Source organism: Mesoplodon densirostris, chromosome 16 (assembly GCF_025265405.1).
Source record: "Mesoplodon densirostris isolate mMesDen1 chromosome 16, mMesDen1 primary haplotype, whole genome shotgun sequence".
NCBI classification, from domain to species: Eukaryota; Metazoa; Chordata; class Mammalia; order Artiodactyla; family Ziphiidae; genus Mesoplodon; species Mesoplodon densirostris.
In genome coordinates this window covers 71,652,224-71,668,504 of record NC_082676.1, presented here as the reverse complement: position 1 = coordinate 71,668,504, position 16,281 = coordinate 71,652,224, and the positions used below count along the sequence as shown (strand labels likewise).

The 16,281-nt window shown below is 53.7% G+C and overlaps 1 protein-coding gene across 1 annotated transcript; it reads left to right on the top strand.

Moving 5' to 3' along the window:
• Positions 1 to 9,986: 9,986 nt before the first annotated feature.
• On the top strand, positions 9,987 to 12,394 carry FOXA2 (forkhead box A2). Its single transcript, XM_060078208.1, has 2 exons — positions 9,987 to 10,073; positions 11,093 to 12,394. The coding sequence occupies exons 1-2, from the start codon at positions 9,987 to 9,989 to the stop codon at positions 12,392 to 12,394; spliced, it is 1,389 nt and encodes a 462-aa protein (XP_059934191.1).
• Positions 12,395 to 16,281: the final 3,887 nt, after the last annotated feature.

Genomic DNA, 16,281 nt, shown 5'->3' with positions numbered 1-16,281 from the left:
AGTCTTTCAGGCTTTTTGGAGAGAACCCACAGTAGGGAATACACTTTCCATCCTGCTGCAGAGACACACACGTTTATAACAAAAACAGAGGTTTTTCAGAACTACAGAAGACTTTTCTATGTGAGATGCACAGAGAGATTCTGTTCTATTCCTTTCCTTTATTTAATGATAATTTCAATGAAACAAATTGCTGTCACAACACATTGAAGAGCCATCAACTGGAGTTTGAAAAGCACTCACCCAGAATTTGTCATAATCTGATTTTATCCCTCCAAAACCAGTCTTCAAGGGTAAACTATGAGTTTTTCAATCAGAGTTGCGTAGCATCTGTCTTTTGTTCTTCCTCCCATCCAAGTGTCCATCCGTCCATCCAGTAAACATTTGTCAGTATGTAGAAGTTGAACCAACTTTCGGATTCCCCATGAGGGGAAACTGTGCTATTTCATCAACTCTCAGCTCCCAAGATAGAAAAACTCAAATCATCAAACCATGGAAAGAATCAATAAGTGGCAGATACACACCCCAGAAATGCCCAAAGGGGCCACTGTAGACGGTTCCAGAGCTAACATCCTTGGATATAATCCCCACCCCTCCAAGAAAGAAAATATTCCTTCAGATATTCAGTCACAACGACAAAACATGCAAAAAAGATAAGTGAACCAGGTAGTAGCATTCCAAGATGTCAGTACTGGAGGTCTCTTCAGCATAAAAAAATGGGTCAGGTTGCAGGGGGACATGGAGTGGAAGAAAACTGAAATCACGCACCATTCCTACAGCACTCTCTCTTCCTGCATCTGAATCTGTTGTGAGTCCTGCTAACCGTGACCACAGGCTGTTTAAAATTACACCGTTTGCCTTATTTAATTTTCTTCTGCAGTCATAAATATTAATTAAGCTAAACCACAGAGAGCTCCATTTCAATCCTTTCCCTTCCTGAGGACCATAAGCAATTAAGACCCATAGCTTCAAGTACTAACCGGTTCTTTAAGTCTGCCCGGGGACATCCACTTTTTTTATTTTTTAAATTAGGACAGATTTATTAAATCTTAGTGGTTTATTTTTCCTACCTAACTCTCCTGGGCTGTGAGTGTTCTCAGTTTGATTCTCTTCTTGCAAATACAGTCTTTGCTTCTCCAGCAGACTGGCTCATCATCTCCAAACCAAGATGCAGAAAAGTGCATGTTCAGTTCACGAGGAGCAGAAATATTTGTGTGCATCCTGTCAGCTCTCCAGTGGCAAAGACCACACTTTTCAATGTTGGGTAATTTAATATTATTTAATGACAAAAACAGAAGAAATAATTGTAAAAAAATGAGGAAAATATAAAGTGGAAAGTGCAAGTCTTCTCCCAAGCCTTCCAAGTCCCAATTTCTGGGGGTGTAATTGTTAACAGCCTTGTGTGCAACCTTCAAAACTTTTCTGCACATAGAGTCAGGATTACCTTTACAAAAATTAAATCCAATTACCCATATCCAGCGACTGTTTAGCCCTTCATCATAAAGTAGATATACTTTCTATATGATTTCAGAGAGACATATCAGCTTTATAACAGCTTTATAACAGCTCCATAATATTCCACAATTAAGTTGGGTTATTGTTTACTTAACCTTATTCTTTAAGAGTTACGATCTTGGGCATATTGTAGATAAACCACACACACACACACACACACACACATACACACACACACAGTTGGTACCAGTAACTGAAAACTCTACCTGTGAGCATTTTCCTGTTTCCCATGCTTCTCATGACTTCTCCATCAGAGAACATTATAATGTGGAAACAGGTCAAGGTTTGGGTCAGAGGGCCTGGACTGGGATGGAAGGGCTGGGTGGTCTGAGGCAAGCCCTCAACATCTCACTCCCATTCCCCAGGGACAAAGGGAACTCCCACCTGAGAGAGGTTTTGGAGAACCATGAAGTCTGATGCAAATATTACCCCTCCCACCACGAAGATCCTGGTCACTTGGGGGGCAGTAAACCCGAGGAATTAACATAAAAAATTCTGTACCTGTATTTCTAAATTCAACATAAAAAGGAGAAAAGAAACAGGGAAGGAGAAAAAAGCCTTCTTTCAATTTCTATGTAACTACAAAGACTGGGGAGCAGGGCTCAGGTCTGAGACATAGAACTCCCACTAGGACCAGATGGTCCTCATCGTTAGCATCTACTTAGCACTTTATTCTGAAGACTTACAGGAATGAATTTACCAGGTTTCCTCTTAAAGGGAAAAACTAAACTCTCAGGACTTTGCAAGGTATACATCTATTTATGTAGACTCCTCTGGAGAATATTAAACAGTACTGATCATTTGTTCTATAATGTAAAACAATACATCCAAAATCAGCATCGCGTATTTCCATGCCTTAGTCCGACAGAGGCAAACTATGGGGTGATGTAGCCGCTGGCATGAAAGAAACTACAAAATAAGTTTGTATTTTATATCCACTTCCATCCAGGGATCTCAAAGCAGCTGAATACAATGTCCTCCCCAGCTTTTTCACCCCCCAGTCCTCATTGCTTTAAAATCAAACATAGATTAAGGACTTGGTCTAAAATTCTTACTGTGTTTACATTGATTTTTTCCATGTGCTTTTATAAATGTGGTAGAAATAAGAAGAACTTGCCCTGTTTACTCCTGTTTAGCAGTTCTTACCTGGAAAGAAGGAGCCCTTTTCAGAACGAATGACATTTAAATTCCCACAAGGGAAAAATGATCTGAGCGCTAATTACGGGTGCATATTGCAAATAGAATAAGCATTAAGGAAACATCTTGAGTTTTTAAATTCTTCACATCTTTGAGACTCAAATTTTAGTTTCCAAACGTTTCCTATTATATATGTTGGAAAATATTTGAGTGGCAAAGCAAGAGAAACAGTGTGTTTCCTAGCGTGGCAGTGGGGGTAATTTTGGTGTGTCTGCGGGTTCAGCTTGCATTTCTCCTGGTCTTGTTCTTTTTCTTGGGCATCAGCAGGCAGTGCCAGTTCAGCATCGGGTCAGCGTCTTGTGGAAGAAAATTCCCAGTCCCAGTCACATTCCCAGGAGGCCCAGGTCTTTTCCAGGAGGAGGACATGCAAACCCCATTTGAAACTCAATAAACAGGAATCTCCTTTTCACTTTCTCTTCTCTTGGATATATTTTGTTTCTTAAAAATGCACATTGGGATCAGTGAAGAGGTAGGGGATGTTTAGGAAAGGTTGGCAAGTCCAACGCACCAGATTCATCGGGAAGCAGGATCAGCCCGGGTCCTCCGGGCTCTCTCCCTTAAGGAGGAGAGTTAAGGTGCCTTGGAGGGCGTTTGTGATGCAGTGTGATTGCAGCTGAAACTTTGCTTAGGCCATTTTTCCTTGCTTGGAAAATGACAGCTTCCAAGTCACCAACTGATCATTGCTGTAGGTTCCCTGTCCTGCCCGGTCAACCAGGGAGGTCCCAGGAGAGGCGCTGTGGGAGGTTCGGGAAGGTGACAATGCCAGGTGGGGGCTGGGAGGGGGGCGCTGCTGAGAGCACGTTCTCCACGCCCCAAGCTGCGGACACGTTCTGAACCCTGGGAAGATGCATTCTGGCTGTGGGGAGGGTCGGTGTGGCCGGGAGCGAGTGGGCGGGGAGAACCCACAGGAGGTGAAGGTGGACTTGCTTTACATTTCATCAAGGCCTGTCTCACCACTGAGCTCAGGACAGACTGCAAGATGAGTTAGGGAAGCGGGGCTATTTCACCTGTGGTCAGTGGACCAGCAGCCTCACCATCACCTGGAAGCCTGTTAGAATGCCAACTCTCAAGCCCCTCTCCCGCCCAGAATCTGCATTTTAACAAGATCCCCCGGGGCGGTTTTATGCACATAAAAATTTGCTGGGCGGGTCCCGGGCCCGTTAATTACCCCAGCCCCAGTGGGCCACTGTTGCTGCAATATGCTAACCCTCCCTGTCAAACGAAGCTCCCACTTTTCAGGAAGCTCCACAATCCTTCCTCTGGAAAGACTTTTGGAAGCAAAGCAGGCAAAGAGTGAATACAGACACGTGTATTACACACACTTGCCGCAGTTCTCACACACACGGGGCACACTCTCAAGCCAACAGGAGCACCTCGCTGCCGACTCCTGTCTCCTTCCCAGAGCCAGAAGCCCCCCTAGTACCTGTAGGATGGAAAACTGATACTCTAGAGAGTTTACAAATGGTAGTGGGACTGGAGTGGCCTGCCATTCTGCTGGCATCCTGCCCACTGCTTCAGAGGACCCAACCCTTGGCTCTCCCATCAATTCTGGGTCAACACAGGCAGCACACTTCGCCTTGGGTTTGCGTCCATCCCTGCCAGCAGCTTGGTTAATTCTGAATGGTGAGATGTAGACTGCCCTTTGGAATGGGGTTTTTGGCCCTTGGAAATTCCTGGGTCATCGTTGAAAGGAGACTTGAAGACATAGGCAAAATAAGTTCTGCTGGAACACGTAGCAGAAGAAGGCAGGAAGAGGAGCAAGTAAAAGGAAACCCTTCAAAGAAACCTCTGCAAGCACATGGCTTTGCCTACCATGGTCAGGGTGGTATCTCCGCCATCTGGAATATAGTAAGTACTCATTAAAATAGTTGCTAAACGGACCAAAAATCTATAAACTACTCTTCACTGTCACTGCTTAATATGAGAGCAAGTTATGTCTAATTCTTTTCTGCTTACGCAGAGCCCCTGTATCACTTTGAGATGGAAGCAAGAAGAAAACATCCGCATCACAAGCCTAAGACTCAAACTCCGGGCCTTGCTAACCTCCTCTGATCTCCACATCTGTCTGTGCTTCATCCTTTCACACTTATTGAAAGTATATTTGTTCATCCAAGTCACTAATCAGTAACTTGTAGATCTAATGGGGCCACTTCTTAATTATCTCCCTGGGTTCCTAAGAATGAATGTCCGGGTCCGATTCTTCAGGTCTGTGACAGACTCTCCATGATGCCTGTCCTCAGTGAGGTTTACTGCTGGCCCTTTGGGCACGAATAACAGCTCCCCTCCAAGAATAACATCCAAACGTATGAAATAGCTCGCAGAGCTACCAATGCAGATACATCTAACTTAGGCAGCCCTCAAAGAGGAGTTTATTCTCACTCATGTTGACATGTTATTATTCCCACTCAAAGTCGTCATTTCTTTATTTTTATCTCTTCCACTTAATTTAATTACCTGCTCTAACAGTCCCACTTACCAGAAGCGTGCTAAAAACTCAAGAATGGTGGACAGGATGCCAAGTATATGCCAGAAATATTTGTCAGACCCTGGACCCGAATGGGCAGATCATCGACCTTCTCCACAGACCCACACAGATGGGAGTGGAGTCGACAACTGCTCAGCCTGACCACCGAGGAAGCCCACGAAGGATGCACAATCCATTACCATAACCAACCTTCCAAACAGCCATCAAATTCTATGTGCACAGAAAAAGACAGTTGAGTGCAAATTCATCCAACAGGACCTGAGGACAGAGCCTCACCTGCTACCGACACAGGGCTATCCTAGCCACCACCTGGGGTTGACGTGCATATCACTTCTCTTCCTCCCTTAACTCAAGGGAGGGCACAGTCGTCTTTCTTACGCGGGTCAGAGAACATAGTACTGGTTTGTTTTCAGAACTCAAACCCTTGCTCCCTTGAAGTGGTGGCTTCCCTGATCGCCTTGCATGTGTGAGAACTGAATGAACATGGTATGAGTTATTTTGCTAAAGTTTCCATGACATCAGATCTAATATTCTTATTCTATAGTTCACCCTAAAGTAATAAAAATAATGTAATCATAAAATAATAATCATATAAAATGACACATATATACTGCAGGAAAAAAATGTAGACTGAAGAGATCATTCTACCACCAAACACAGCCAGGGTTACTAACATCGTATTTATCTCGTTTTATCATTATTTATTATGACTTATTTCCCATCTTTTCCTGTGAATCTTGCCCAGGAGTGGTAGATTGTATGCATGTGTATAAACGTACTGTGTATAAACCGACAATGCCCTATCTAGCTTTCCTCTCAATTTTAACATCACATTCAACATCGCTTTCTTCTGGGTTTTTAATTTTTTTTCACATAAATCTCTTTTGAAAGATATTCTTCACTAATTATCTTTTCAATTGCCCTCCCTATAAACAACTAGGGTTTTGGCCATCAAAGAACTATGCAAGCCAGCAAAAAAAAAGTATCTGAGTGCTCAGTGCCAAGTAGCTTGATTTTTTTTAAAACATAATTTCAGAAATAACAACCCATGGAAAGTGAAATGTTGATTGCAACCTTGGATACAACTGTATGCCTCTTCTTTAGTAAGCCTTGGGATGCACCCTGAAAATTCCACCTTGTGAATAATGGAGGTGTGGGTGTCTGATTTCTGCCAACCCAAAGGTTATTTGAAGGTAAAATGTGTATTTTCACAAGACTTTGCTAAATCACCTTTCTCTGTCTCCTGTGTTTTAACCTCACCTGCAGACCTGCCTAGTAATGCCCTAAAGCAAGGCCTGTCCTGGGTATTTATTCTCGAAAGGGCTTCGGGAACTGGAGAGAACTGGAGTATTGATCAGCCCAAAGCGCACCCACCCTTTGGTATTTTGTGGGTCATCGGTTAGGGAAGTTGAGTACTGTTTATTGATGTCCCCTTCCTCACGGGCTAGTTTCACATGACGGAGAGCCCCCCGGGGAAGGAGTTTTGCTGGAGATCGCAGGGAGACCGAAGGAGGCCCAGATTTGAGCCGAGTCAGTCCGCTGGGCCAGCGACCGGAATAAAACCAAGGCGCTAAATCCAAGCACAGTCATCGGTCATAAGGCGGCTTTAAACGCAAACCCGGCAGCACCGAACGACAAGGCCGGGAAAGAGAGGGGGCACGGGCAAAGGAAATCTTTGTAAGTCTCAGCCCTAGGTGGGGTTTCAAATAAGGGGGGATCAGGGGAAACATCTGTTTTCAGCCCGAGTTACCCGCGAACTTTTTCCTGGAGAGAAGCTCCCGGAGCAATTTACAGCATTCCAGCCTGAGGCTCTCGTGCCAGACGCTCTGAATCAACCTTTAGAAACCAGAGCTGCCGGGAAGGGAAGGAGAGCAGGGGCGGGAGCGCCTCGGCGGGCCTCCGCGCAGGGAAGGGCGGCGGGCCGGGGGCGTGGGCTCGCGCTCCCCGCAGCATCCGCCGGCCGCGCTCCCCTTCCCGGGGAGGGTCCCGGCAGCCGCTCCGCCCGAGCCCGCGGCGCCTCCGCAGGCGGCGGAGGCCAACCTGGGTTTGCTCCGAACGTTGGGGACCACGAAGAAGCGCCAGCCCCCGGGAGGCGTTTTCGGAGAGACTCGGAGAGGCCGGCGGACGGCGCGGGGGTCCAGATAGCGGGGTTAGGGGCTCGGGGGTCCGCGAGGGCTCCGGTCTGTCCCGGGCCCGCGCGGCCGACAGGGGGCGCCCTGTCACTGCGGAAGCCGGTGACCAGGGGCCGGGCCACCGAGGGGCACGCCCTCCTACCCCGGGCCGCTCTCTCTCCTGCTTGTGGCGAGATTTCTAGAACCACATTTTCCACCAGGAGCAAAAAGAGGGGAGTGGACACTCACGTAGACGCACAGACTAGGTTAACCTGGACACTCTTGAGCTTTCAATCCCACGCACACCAGCAAGCTGTCTGTCGTTGTTTCTCGGGTTTGTCTGTCTGACCTACTGAATGTGAGAAGCGCCCCGCGGGGGGAGGAAGGGTGTGTCTGTGTGTATGTCTGTGCGTGCGCGCGCGCGTGCGCGCGCGTGTGTGTGTTTCTGCCCTCGGCCTGCGCAGAAAGCTTTGGAAAATAGGTCAGGGCGGACCCTCTCTCCCCAGCTCTCGGGAGAGCGATCAAGTAGTTTCCACCCACGCTCGGGGACCCGGCGAGAGATGCCCGGGCATCTGGTCCCTCGGCCCCCCTGCGCACACCGACACTACGTGTGCATACACCCAGCGCACTTCCCGGCTGCACCGGGCCGGCCTGCCCCTCCTGGGAGCATTCTGCGCTGCGCACGGCTTTCGGGGAGAAGCAGACCTTGGCTGTGGGGGACCCTGCCCCGGCCCTCGCTCAGCGGGTTCATTAACGCTCTCACTAAGAATTGGTCAAGCCAGCCGCACCTGCATCTTTAGTTCAAAGCGTTGCAGGCCCGAGAGCCCTGGAGTAGAGGGAAGGGGTGGGAGTACCCCTGCACCTACTACTCCGCCCCCTGCCCTCTGGCCTGACCCTCACCCGGCCTTCCGTTCCCCTTGCTCTGCTTCGTGCCTGCCACCTCGCTTCTGTCTTCTGCCGCCATTACCCATAACTCTGGACAGGTGGGCCACATACCCACTATTTCCTATTTTATTCTCTCTTTGGGGATGAGGGCGCAGGGCCGCATCCTCAGGGCCCAGCGGGGTTTAGAACCAAGAAAGGGCGGCCACCTCCAAACACCTGTAGTATTCCGCCTCCCCGCCCCCTCCCCCATCTGGCTCACTGAGGTCTTGGTACTTGGCCCAGGACAGGTGATCATTTGAACTCAGAAGCTGGATCGAAAATCAAAAGGACGAACATGGTTGCTAGGGTTTCTAATTCTTATAAAACAGGAAAGCAGAGAGGACAGAGACATCCCCGCCCACAGCCGGGCGGACTCCATACGCCCCATTATTGATCCCTTAATTCCCCGCTCTCCTCCCGCCTCGTCCCCCACCTCCTGCCCTGTTTGTTTTAGTTACGAAATGTTGTGGGCACCTCAGCTGTGACTGAAAAGTAACCTTGAAACACGCCGTCCTGACTGTCAGAGACAAATAGTCTTCCAACCGTCGCAGCAGCTGGCGGGGCCGCGCGCGCCCTGCGCCCGGCACCCGGACCGTGGGACGGGGCTCCTCCCCTCCAGCCGCCCCGTCGGGCGCTGGAGGCCTGGCTCCCTCCGGGGAGGCGGGACCCGGCGCCCCGCACGCCTCCCGAAGCCGCTCTGGGTCTTAACTGTAACGGGAGGGGCCTCCCAGCAGCCGCAACAGGCGAGTTAAAGGTGTGTACACAGTTTTTCTAAATACGACAGCGCTTTGCAGATTGGCTCTGCCACCGGTTGGTTGTTTTGACAGGGAATGAGCCCTGAGAACTAAGAAATCCGGGATAAATAAATGCGGCTTTGATAAGGCTCTGCAGAGGCGAGAGCGGGCGCGGAAGCCGGACGCGCCCTCGGACAGGCGCGCCAGGCGCCCGGCTCTATGGGACGGGGACGGGGCCAGAGCCCTGGGCCGCTCCACTGGGTGGCCTCCTCCCGGGTCCCTCCTCCCGTGGGGACTCCCCGCAGACGACAGGGGGCTGGACCCGGGGGCCCACGCGCCCACCCGCCCCGCTCGTCAGTCCGGGCTCCGCGTGCGCGGCGCAGGGCAGCTGCGCGGGCGCCGAGGGCAGGTGCTGGGCGCCGGCCGGGGCTCCCTGTCACCCAGGTGTGAGCTGATTATTCAAATGGGCTGCCCCGGGTCTGGGGATTGGAGGCCCGCGGCCGCGCGCCGCGCTATATCACCAGCAGCCCACGTCACTGCGGCACTTGTCCGCTGCGCGGTCCACACCTCCTCCTCCTCCCTTCTCCCCCTCCTCCACCACCTCCACCTCCTTCTCTTCCTCCTCCTCCTCCTCCTCTTCTCCACCACCCCCCCACCCGCCCCCGCGCCGCGCGCTTCCCGCCGCCTCCCGGCAGCTCGGCACTGCCAGCCTCGGCCTCCACCCTGCAGCCCGCGAACGCGGCGGCGGCGGCGGCGGCGGTTGGCCGGCGCTCCGGCAGCGGCGATCGGCTCCGGGCCTCCTCCCACCCTCGGCCCCCTCCTCCCGCGACTCACCCCTCCCGCCCACTTCCAGCCACTGCCTCCGGCCAGCCGAGGGAGAGAGGGAGTGGAGCCGAGAGAGAGGGAGCGCAAGAGGGAGGGAGGGGACGGTGCCTTGGCTGACTTTTTTTAGAAAGGAGGGTGGGGGTGGGGTGGGGGGGTGATTGCCGGTCGTTTGCTGGGGCTGTTAAATTTTAAACTGCCATGCACTCGGCTTCCAGTATGCTGGGAGCGGTGAAGATGGAAGGGCACGAGCCGTCCGACTGGAGCAGCTACTATGCCGAGCCCGAGGTAGGCACTCGCCTTCGCCGGGGGAAGCGGGGTGGCGGCGTCCGCTCTCGGCCCCAACCTCTGGACCGCTTCCCCGGCCGGCCCCCGGCCCCCACCCCAGCCGCTCCGGGAAGCCGCCTTTTCCACCCTCCTTCGACTCAGATGGGTCTCTTTTTTATACGACACACTGTTAGCCTTGAGATAATATTAACTTTGTGATCAAATATTGACTTGCGGCGCCTCCAAATCCTCTTCGTGGCCGAGCCACGCACTATCCTAACAGAGTTGTGTTTGGCAGCGCGCGGCTGGGAGGGGTGGGAGGTCGGCCGGCGAGGGGGTGGGGAGCTGGAGTGGAGAAGGTGGGTAGGAGTCGGGGGCTGAGGTGGAGAAAAACGGTCCAGGACTAGGCGACAAAGAGAAAGAAAGTTTGTGGCTGCAGAGCCCAGCCGCGTGTAGTTCTGTCCGCGGTCCCCTCCCTGTCCCTCCACTCAATGCCTCCGGCTGGCCCCAGACTGCGCGCAGGTACCGCGTTTCGGTTCCCCTGGGGCCCAGAATGGGGTCCCGGGAGGAAGGCTGAATGGCGAGGACCCTGGGATCGTCTCCGCGGGAGGCCGCCGGGCGCCCTGCGCCTTGTCCCACATGTCGCTGGCCAGGGTCGGAGGTGGCGTCCGGGGCCGCGGCGCCTGCTCGGTATGCTGGCGTGAGAGTCGGGGAGACTCTCCGGGGGCGGGGGGAGATACATTTGGGATGCCTGGCTTGGGGCGCTCCCCGGGACCTCTGTTTTAGAGTCTGAGCGCGGCGCAGGAGGGCGAGGAGGCGTCCACGGGCGCAGAACGGTGGCCCCCGCGCCACCTCCCCGAGGGCGATCGCGGCGCGCTCCGGGTGGAACGGACGCGGGGCCGGGGCCGGGCGAGGGCAGGACTCCCCGGAGGCCTCCCTGGAGGCGGGGGCCTGGGCTGGCCCGGTGGGCGGGGGGTCAGTCCGGGCCGCTTCAGCCGCGGTGCTAACGCTGTGCGCCTTCCTCCGGGCTCTGTCCTCAGGGCTACTCCTCGGTGAGCAACATGAACGCCGGCCTGGGGATGAACGGCATGAACACGTACATGAGCATGTCGGCGGCCGCCATGGGCAGCGGCTCGGGCAACATGAGCGCCGGCTCCATGAACATGTCGTCGTACGTGGGCGCGGGCATGAGCCCGTCCCTGGCCGGCATGTCCCCCGGGGCGGGCGCCATGGCCGGCATGGGCGGCTCGGCCGGGTCGGCCGGCGTGGCTGGCATGGGGCCGCACCTGAGCCCGAGCCTGAGCCCGCTCGGGGGGCAGGCGGCCGGGGCCATGGGCGGCCTGGCACCCTACGCGAACATGAACTCCATGAGCCCCATGTACGGGCAGGCGGGCCTGAGCCGCGCGCGCGACCCCAAGACGTACCGGCGCAGCTACACGCACGCCAAGCCGCCCTACTCGTACATTTCGCTCATCACCATGGCCATTCAGCAGAGCCCCAACAAGATGCTGACACTCAGCGAGATCTACCAGTGGATCATGGACCTCTTCCCCTTCTACCGGCAGAACCAGCAGCGCTGGCAGAACTCCATCCGCCACTCGTTGTCCTTCAACGACTGCTTCCTCAAGGTGCCCCGCTCGCCCGACAAGCCCGGCAAGGGCTCCTTCTGGACCCTGCACCCCGACTCGGGCAACATGTTCGAGAATGGCTGCTACCTGCGCCGTCAGAAGCGCTTCAAGTGCGAGAAGCAGCTGGCCCTGAAGGAGGCCGCGGCCGCGGGCGGCGGTAAGAAGGCGGCCGCCGGGGCCCAGGCCTCGCAGGGTCAGCTCGGGGAGGCCGCCGGGCCGGTCTCCGAGACTCCGGCGGGCACCGAATCGCCCCACTCGAGCGCCTCCCCGTGCCAGGAGCACAAGCGAGGAGGCCTCGGGGAGCTGAAGGGGACGCCGGCCGCGGCGTTGAGCCCCGCGGAGCCGGCGCCCTCGCCAGGGCAGCAGCAGCAGGCCGCGGCCCACCTGCTGGGCCCGCCGCATCACCCGGGCCTGCCGCCAGAGGCCCACCTGAAGCCGGAGCACCACTACGCCTTCAACCACCCCTTCTCCATCAACAACCTCATGTCCTCGGAGCAGCAGCACCACCACAGCCATCACCACCACCAGCCCCACAAAATGGACCTCAAGGCCTACGAACAGGTGATGCACTACCCCGGCTACGGGTCCCCCATGCCGGGAAGCCTGGCCATGGGCCCGGTCACGAACAAAGCGGGCCTGGACGCCTCGACCCTGGCCCCAGACACCTCCTACTACCAGGGAGTGTACTCCAGGCCCATTATGAACTCCTCTTAAGAAGACGGCGTGACCTGGCTAGCCTGGACCCAGACGGGAGGGACAGGAAATGGGGTAGAGACTCTGAGAAAGGGGTGCTGGAAAGATGCGAGGGAGGAGGACCCATCACACCCCCGCCCCCGGAACAGAGGTCTCCCCCACCCTCTGCAGCCCTTCCCTCCCTCACATGGGCCACACTGATGTCTATCATGATATATAAGGAAGGAAAGGGAAAAAAAGAGAAACAGTCAAAAAAAGAGAAAAAGGAAAGCCTCAGTTTCCACTACCGTGTAGACGCCTGCTTCTTTAAGCACCTGCGAATTCTGACTTTTTGTTGTTGTGGTTTCTCTCCGTTGCTGTTATTGCAGGGAAGTCTTACTTTATTTAAAAAAACAAAAAAACAACAAAAAACAAAACAAAAAAGAAAAAAACTTTTGTGAGTGACTCAGTGTAAAACTGTAGTTTTAACAGAAAACAGAGTTGTACTATTGTTTAAAAAAGAGAAAAAATGATGTAAGGGTCTGTTGTAAATGATCAAGAAAAAGAAAAAAAAAGCATTCCCATTCTTGATACGGTGAAATTCAGGTCTCGAGTCTGATTAATTTATGGTTTCCGTGTGCTTTATTTATGGCTTATAAATGTGTGTTCTGACTACAAGGACCAGAGTTCCACAAATCTATATTAAAGTGTTATTGCCAGTTTTTTGCTTTGAATCCTCAAGATTTTTTTTCCTTTGCCTGATTTAAAAAATAAACAGACCTGGGAATTATTTTAAAATTGAGGGAGGGAGATCCTGGCTGGTTGCAGGTTTTACTTTATTCTGGGGGAGGTAGTTGCTGTTTTATCAACTATTTATTATTAAAATTTTCAGACAAAGTAAAGTTGAATGAATTTTACAGTAAACAGACACATACCCATTGCCCAGATCCTACAGTTCTTATTTCACTATGCTTGTTATACAGCATATCTGTCCATCTATCCACACCCCCATCGGTCCACTTACCTCATTTCCTAGATGCATTTCAAAGTAAATTTCAGACTTCCTAAACACTTCAGCAAGGACATCGTTAATGGAACTCAACATTGTTCAAGGTTACTTCTTTGAATTTTGGGTTTAACTTTACACACAGTGAAACTCACAGATCCCAGGTGAACCATTCTGGGGATTGTGGGGATGATGCAGGTTTATCTCCAAAGCCTGGAGAAAACCACACATCCTATCTGTATTTTCCAGCTGGGCCATGTGAAGGTGCAATGTTGTTGACATCTCTGGGACCCTGGGGCTGGCTTCTCTGGAAAGAAGCCCGGATTTTCCATGTTTTTTCCTGTATGTCCAATCCTAGGCCTCCCTTCAAGGCAGGGAGCCCCGATTGGACTTGCAAATTCCTGGTGCAGCTCTTTTCATTTTCATCACTGCCTCTCTGCACCCATTCACCCTTCCGTGGAATTGGAACTCCGCCTGGATTGACAGCCTCAGGCCTCTGTCTACACTCCACCCTCCATCCCACCCTCCACCTTCACTTAGATTTTCTGCACAACCTTGGTAGAACTTGCTGCAGCCCAGGAGCAGTGAGGCTTCTGGAACCATGCATTTGAGCATCTGGTCTGGAGAAACAAAAGACTTTCTCCTAGAAGTGATTTTAAAGGGAACTCAGGGTCCTGATGGAAATCTTTTAACATATGTATATTGGGGGATGAGGCAGAGGTAAGGGGGTGTCCTGCACGGCTGGCCAGGTGACCCTTGTCAGGGGTGGGATACCAGGGTCTGCAGGTTTTCTCCCTCCCCCCTCCACCCAAACTCCGAGGCCTTGGCCAAGCGGCCTCTTAGCCCGGGTTGGCAACCTAGGATTACAGCACCAAGGAGGTGAGTGGGTATGTTGTGATTCTTCAAGGAAAACCAAGTATAAAGAAAGACTCAGAATAAATTCTTACAAATCGTACTGCGTCTCTCCACAGACAGCCTAGTGGCCCTAAATCCTCGGCCAACCGAAGTGGAAACCTTGGAGGCCAAGCGGGGCCCGGCTTCGCAAAGTGGGCTCCGCTTTGGCTTTGCCCTGGGCATCTGTTGGCAGGCAAGCTGGCCGAGTGAGGGCAGGAGCCATCCAGGGCACAGCTAGCTTGCGGTGGGTGAGAATCTCCACAGAGTCGGAGGCCAGAACTTTCGGACTCAGGTTTCTAAGCTCAGGCTCCCGTGTCCCGGACTAGATCTTTGGGCTTCTCGACCATCTAAACTTGGAGTGTCCCAGCTTCGCCCCAAGCCTGGATACCACCTCTGCGAGAGCCCTCCCCACCTTGCGGGGTCTCTCTGCCCCTCAAACCCTGGCCTTCCCACGCGCCTGAGGGGGGCTGGTCCTCGCCTCCGCCTCCCGCCTCCAAATCCCTTTTTAACATGTCACATTGTCCCGAAGAACACAAGGAAGAGAAATTGGGGAGGGGGGTGGTGGGAGGGATCCGGAGGTCGCAGCCAGCAATCAGGGCCGTCTCTCCCCCTGGCAAGGACACACACGTCGTGAGCCCAGCCTGAAATGTGTTTCATTATCACATAAAAGGCTCCCGTGGCGAAGGAGCCGAGAGGCAGGGCCGGGGGCCGAGTGCGGGACAATGAAGGCTGAAAGCGCTGCCCTAACCTGCTATGTTTCCTATCGCACGCCCATTGTGCGAGGGTCGTTTTAAACTACTTAGCGCGCCCCCCTCCACTGATCCCGGCCAGATAAGATATAGTTCTGTCCGAATACATAAAAAGGATGTCGGGGAGCCGGCCGCTCCCGAGGCTTTTCTGCGCGTCCTGCGTCTTTCACACCCCCATCCTCCCGCCCCAGCCCCTCCCCCCGCAGGGCCCCCAGCTTACTGGCGCTCAGACCGCCCTCCGCCCGCGTTCCCCAACTCTGCGTGGTAGGGTGCAGCGTTTGTTTTTCCCTCTCTCTCCCTCTTTTTCTTCCTTTTCCCCGCGCCATGCGCGCGCGGGTTTAAGCATCCGTGATCTGTGAATAAACAGTCAGTAAACAACCGAAAAAAACATTCTAGATCCGAATTCCAGGAGGGTAAACTTTCCATGCCACGTCACACTTCAGCAAATTTGCACAGATATTATATTGCCTCTCCCTCCTTTATTATTTTTTTTCTTTTTTGCCAGGATCCCATTGTACTTAACTGAATTTTATAACGCTGATCGATATCTTGGTAAAATATTCATTTTTAAACTAGCGGGCAGTGAAATCTTTGCTTTGTGTGCTAAAGTCAACAGTCGCTCGGTTTGAGCTCAAATAAATGCGGGGATGCCTCGGCTCGGAGCAGTCGGCCGCCTCCCTCCGCGCGCTGGACGCTCCGCTGCCGCCGCCGCCCGCCTGCCCGCCGCACCGCAGGTAGGGAGCGCGCCCACTCAGGGGCCGCGCCCGGGTCCCCACCGAGCGTGCGCCCCCCACTCCCGTCCGCGCGCCTCCCCTCCCCCAGCCAGCCCCTGGCCCTTCCCGGGGCTTCGACGCCTGGGGGACAGGGAGTGAGAAGCTAGGTCGCGCAGACCCCGGGGCTGGGGAGGTGGCCTTTTTGCGGGGGATTCTGAGGATGCTTTGCGTGGGAAGATGAGGGGTCGAGGAGCTACACACTCAGACTGAATCTGGGCCCTGAGCACAACTGGAAAGTTTCGTGGGACCCCGAAGCGACGGGAAGCCACCACAGGCCCCTGCAGCCGCTCCGGGCTTCTGATTCGATACGAGGGCCGCCTGTCGCCCTAGGACAGTGGGAAGATGGAGGTGGGGGCCGGCCTTGGCCTCAGAGCCTGGGATGGGGACGGTGGAAGGCGGCGCACTGGTACTGGGAGGCTGCAGAGCGAGGCCCGAGCGTGGACACGCATGGGTTCCAGTCCCGTCTCGGGGGTTCCAGGAAGCCCCGAGGCCCAGGCGGTGGTGGGG

Bases quoted from the DNA above. Each gene is read 5' to 3' on its own strand.
- FOXA2 (XM_060078208.1), top strand. From the start codon at position 9,987: ATGCACTCGGCTTCCAGTATGCTGGGAGCGGTGAAGATGGAAGGGCAC. The intron at 10,074-11,092 runs GTAGGCACTCGC...CTCTGTCCTCAG, and splicing joins GCTACTATGCCGAGCCCGAG to GGCTACTCCTCGGTGAGCAA.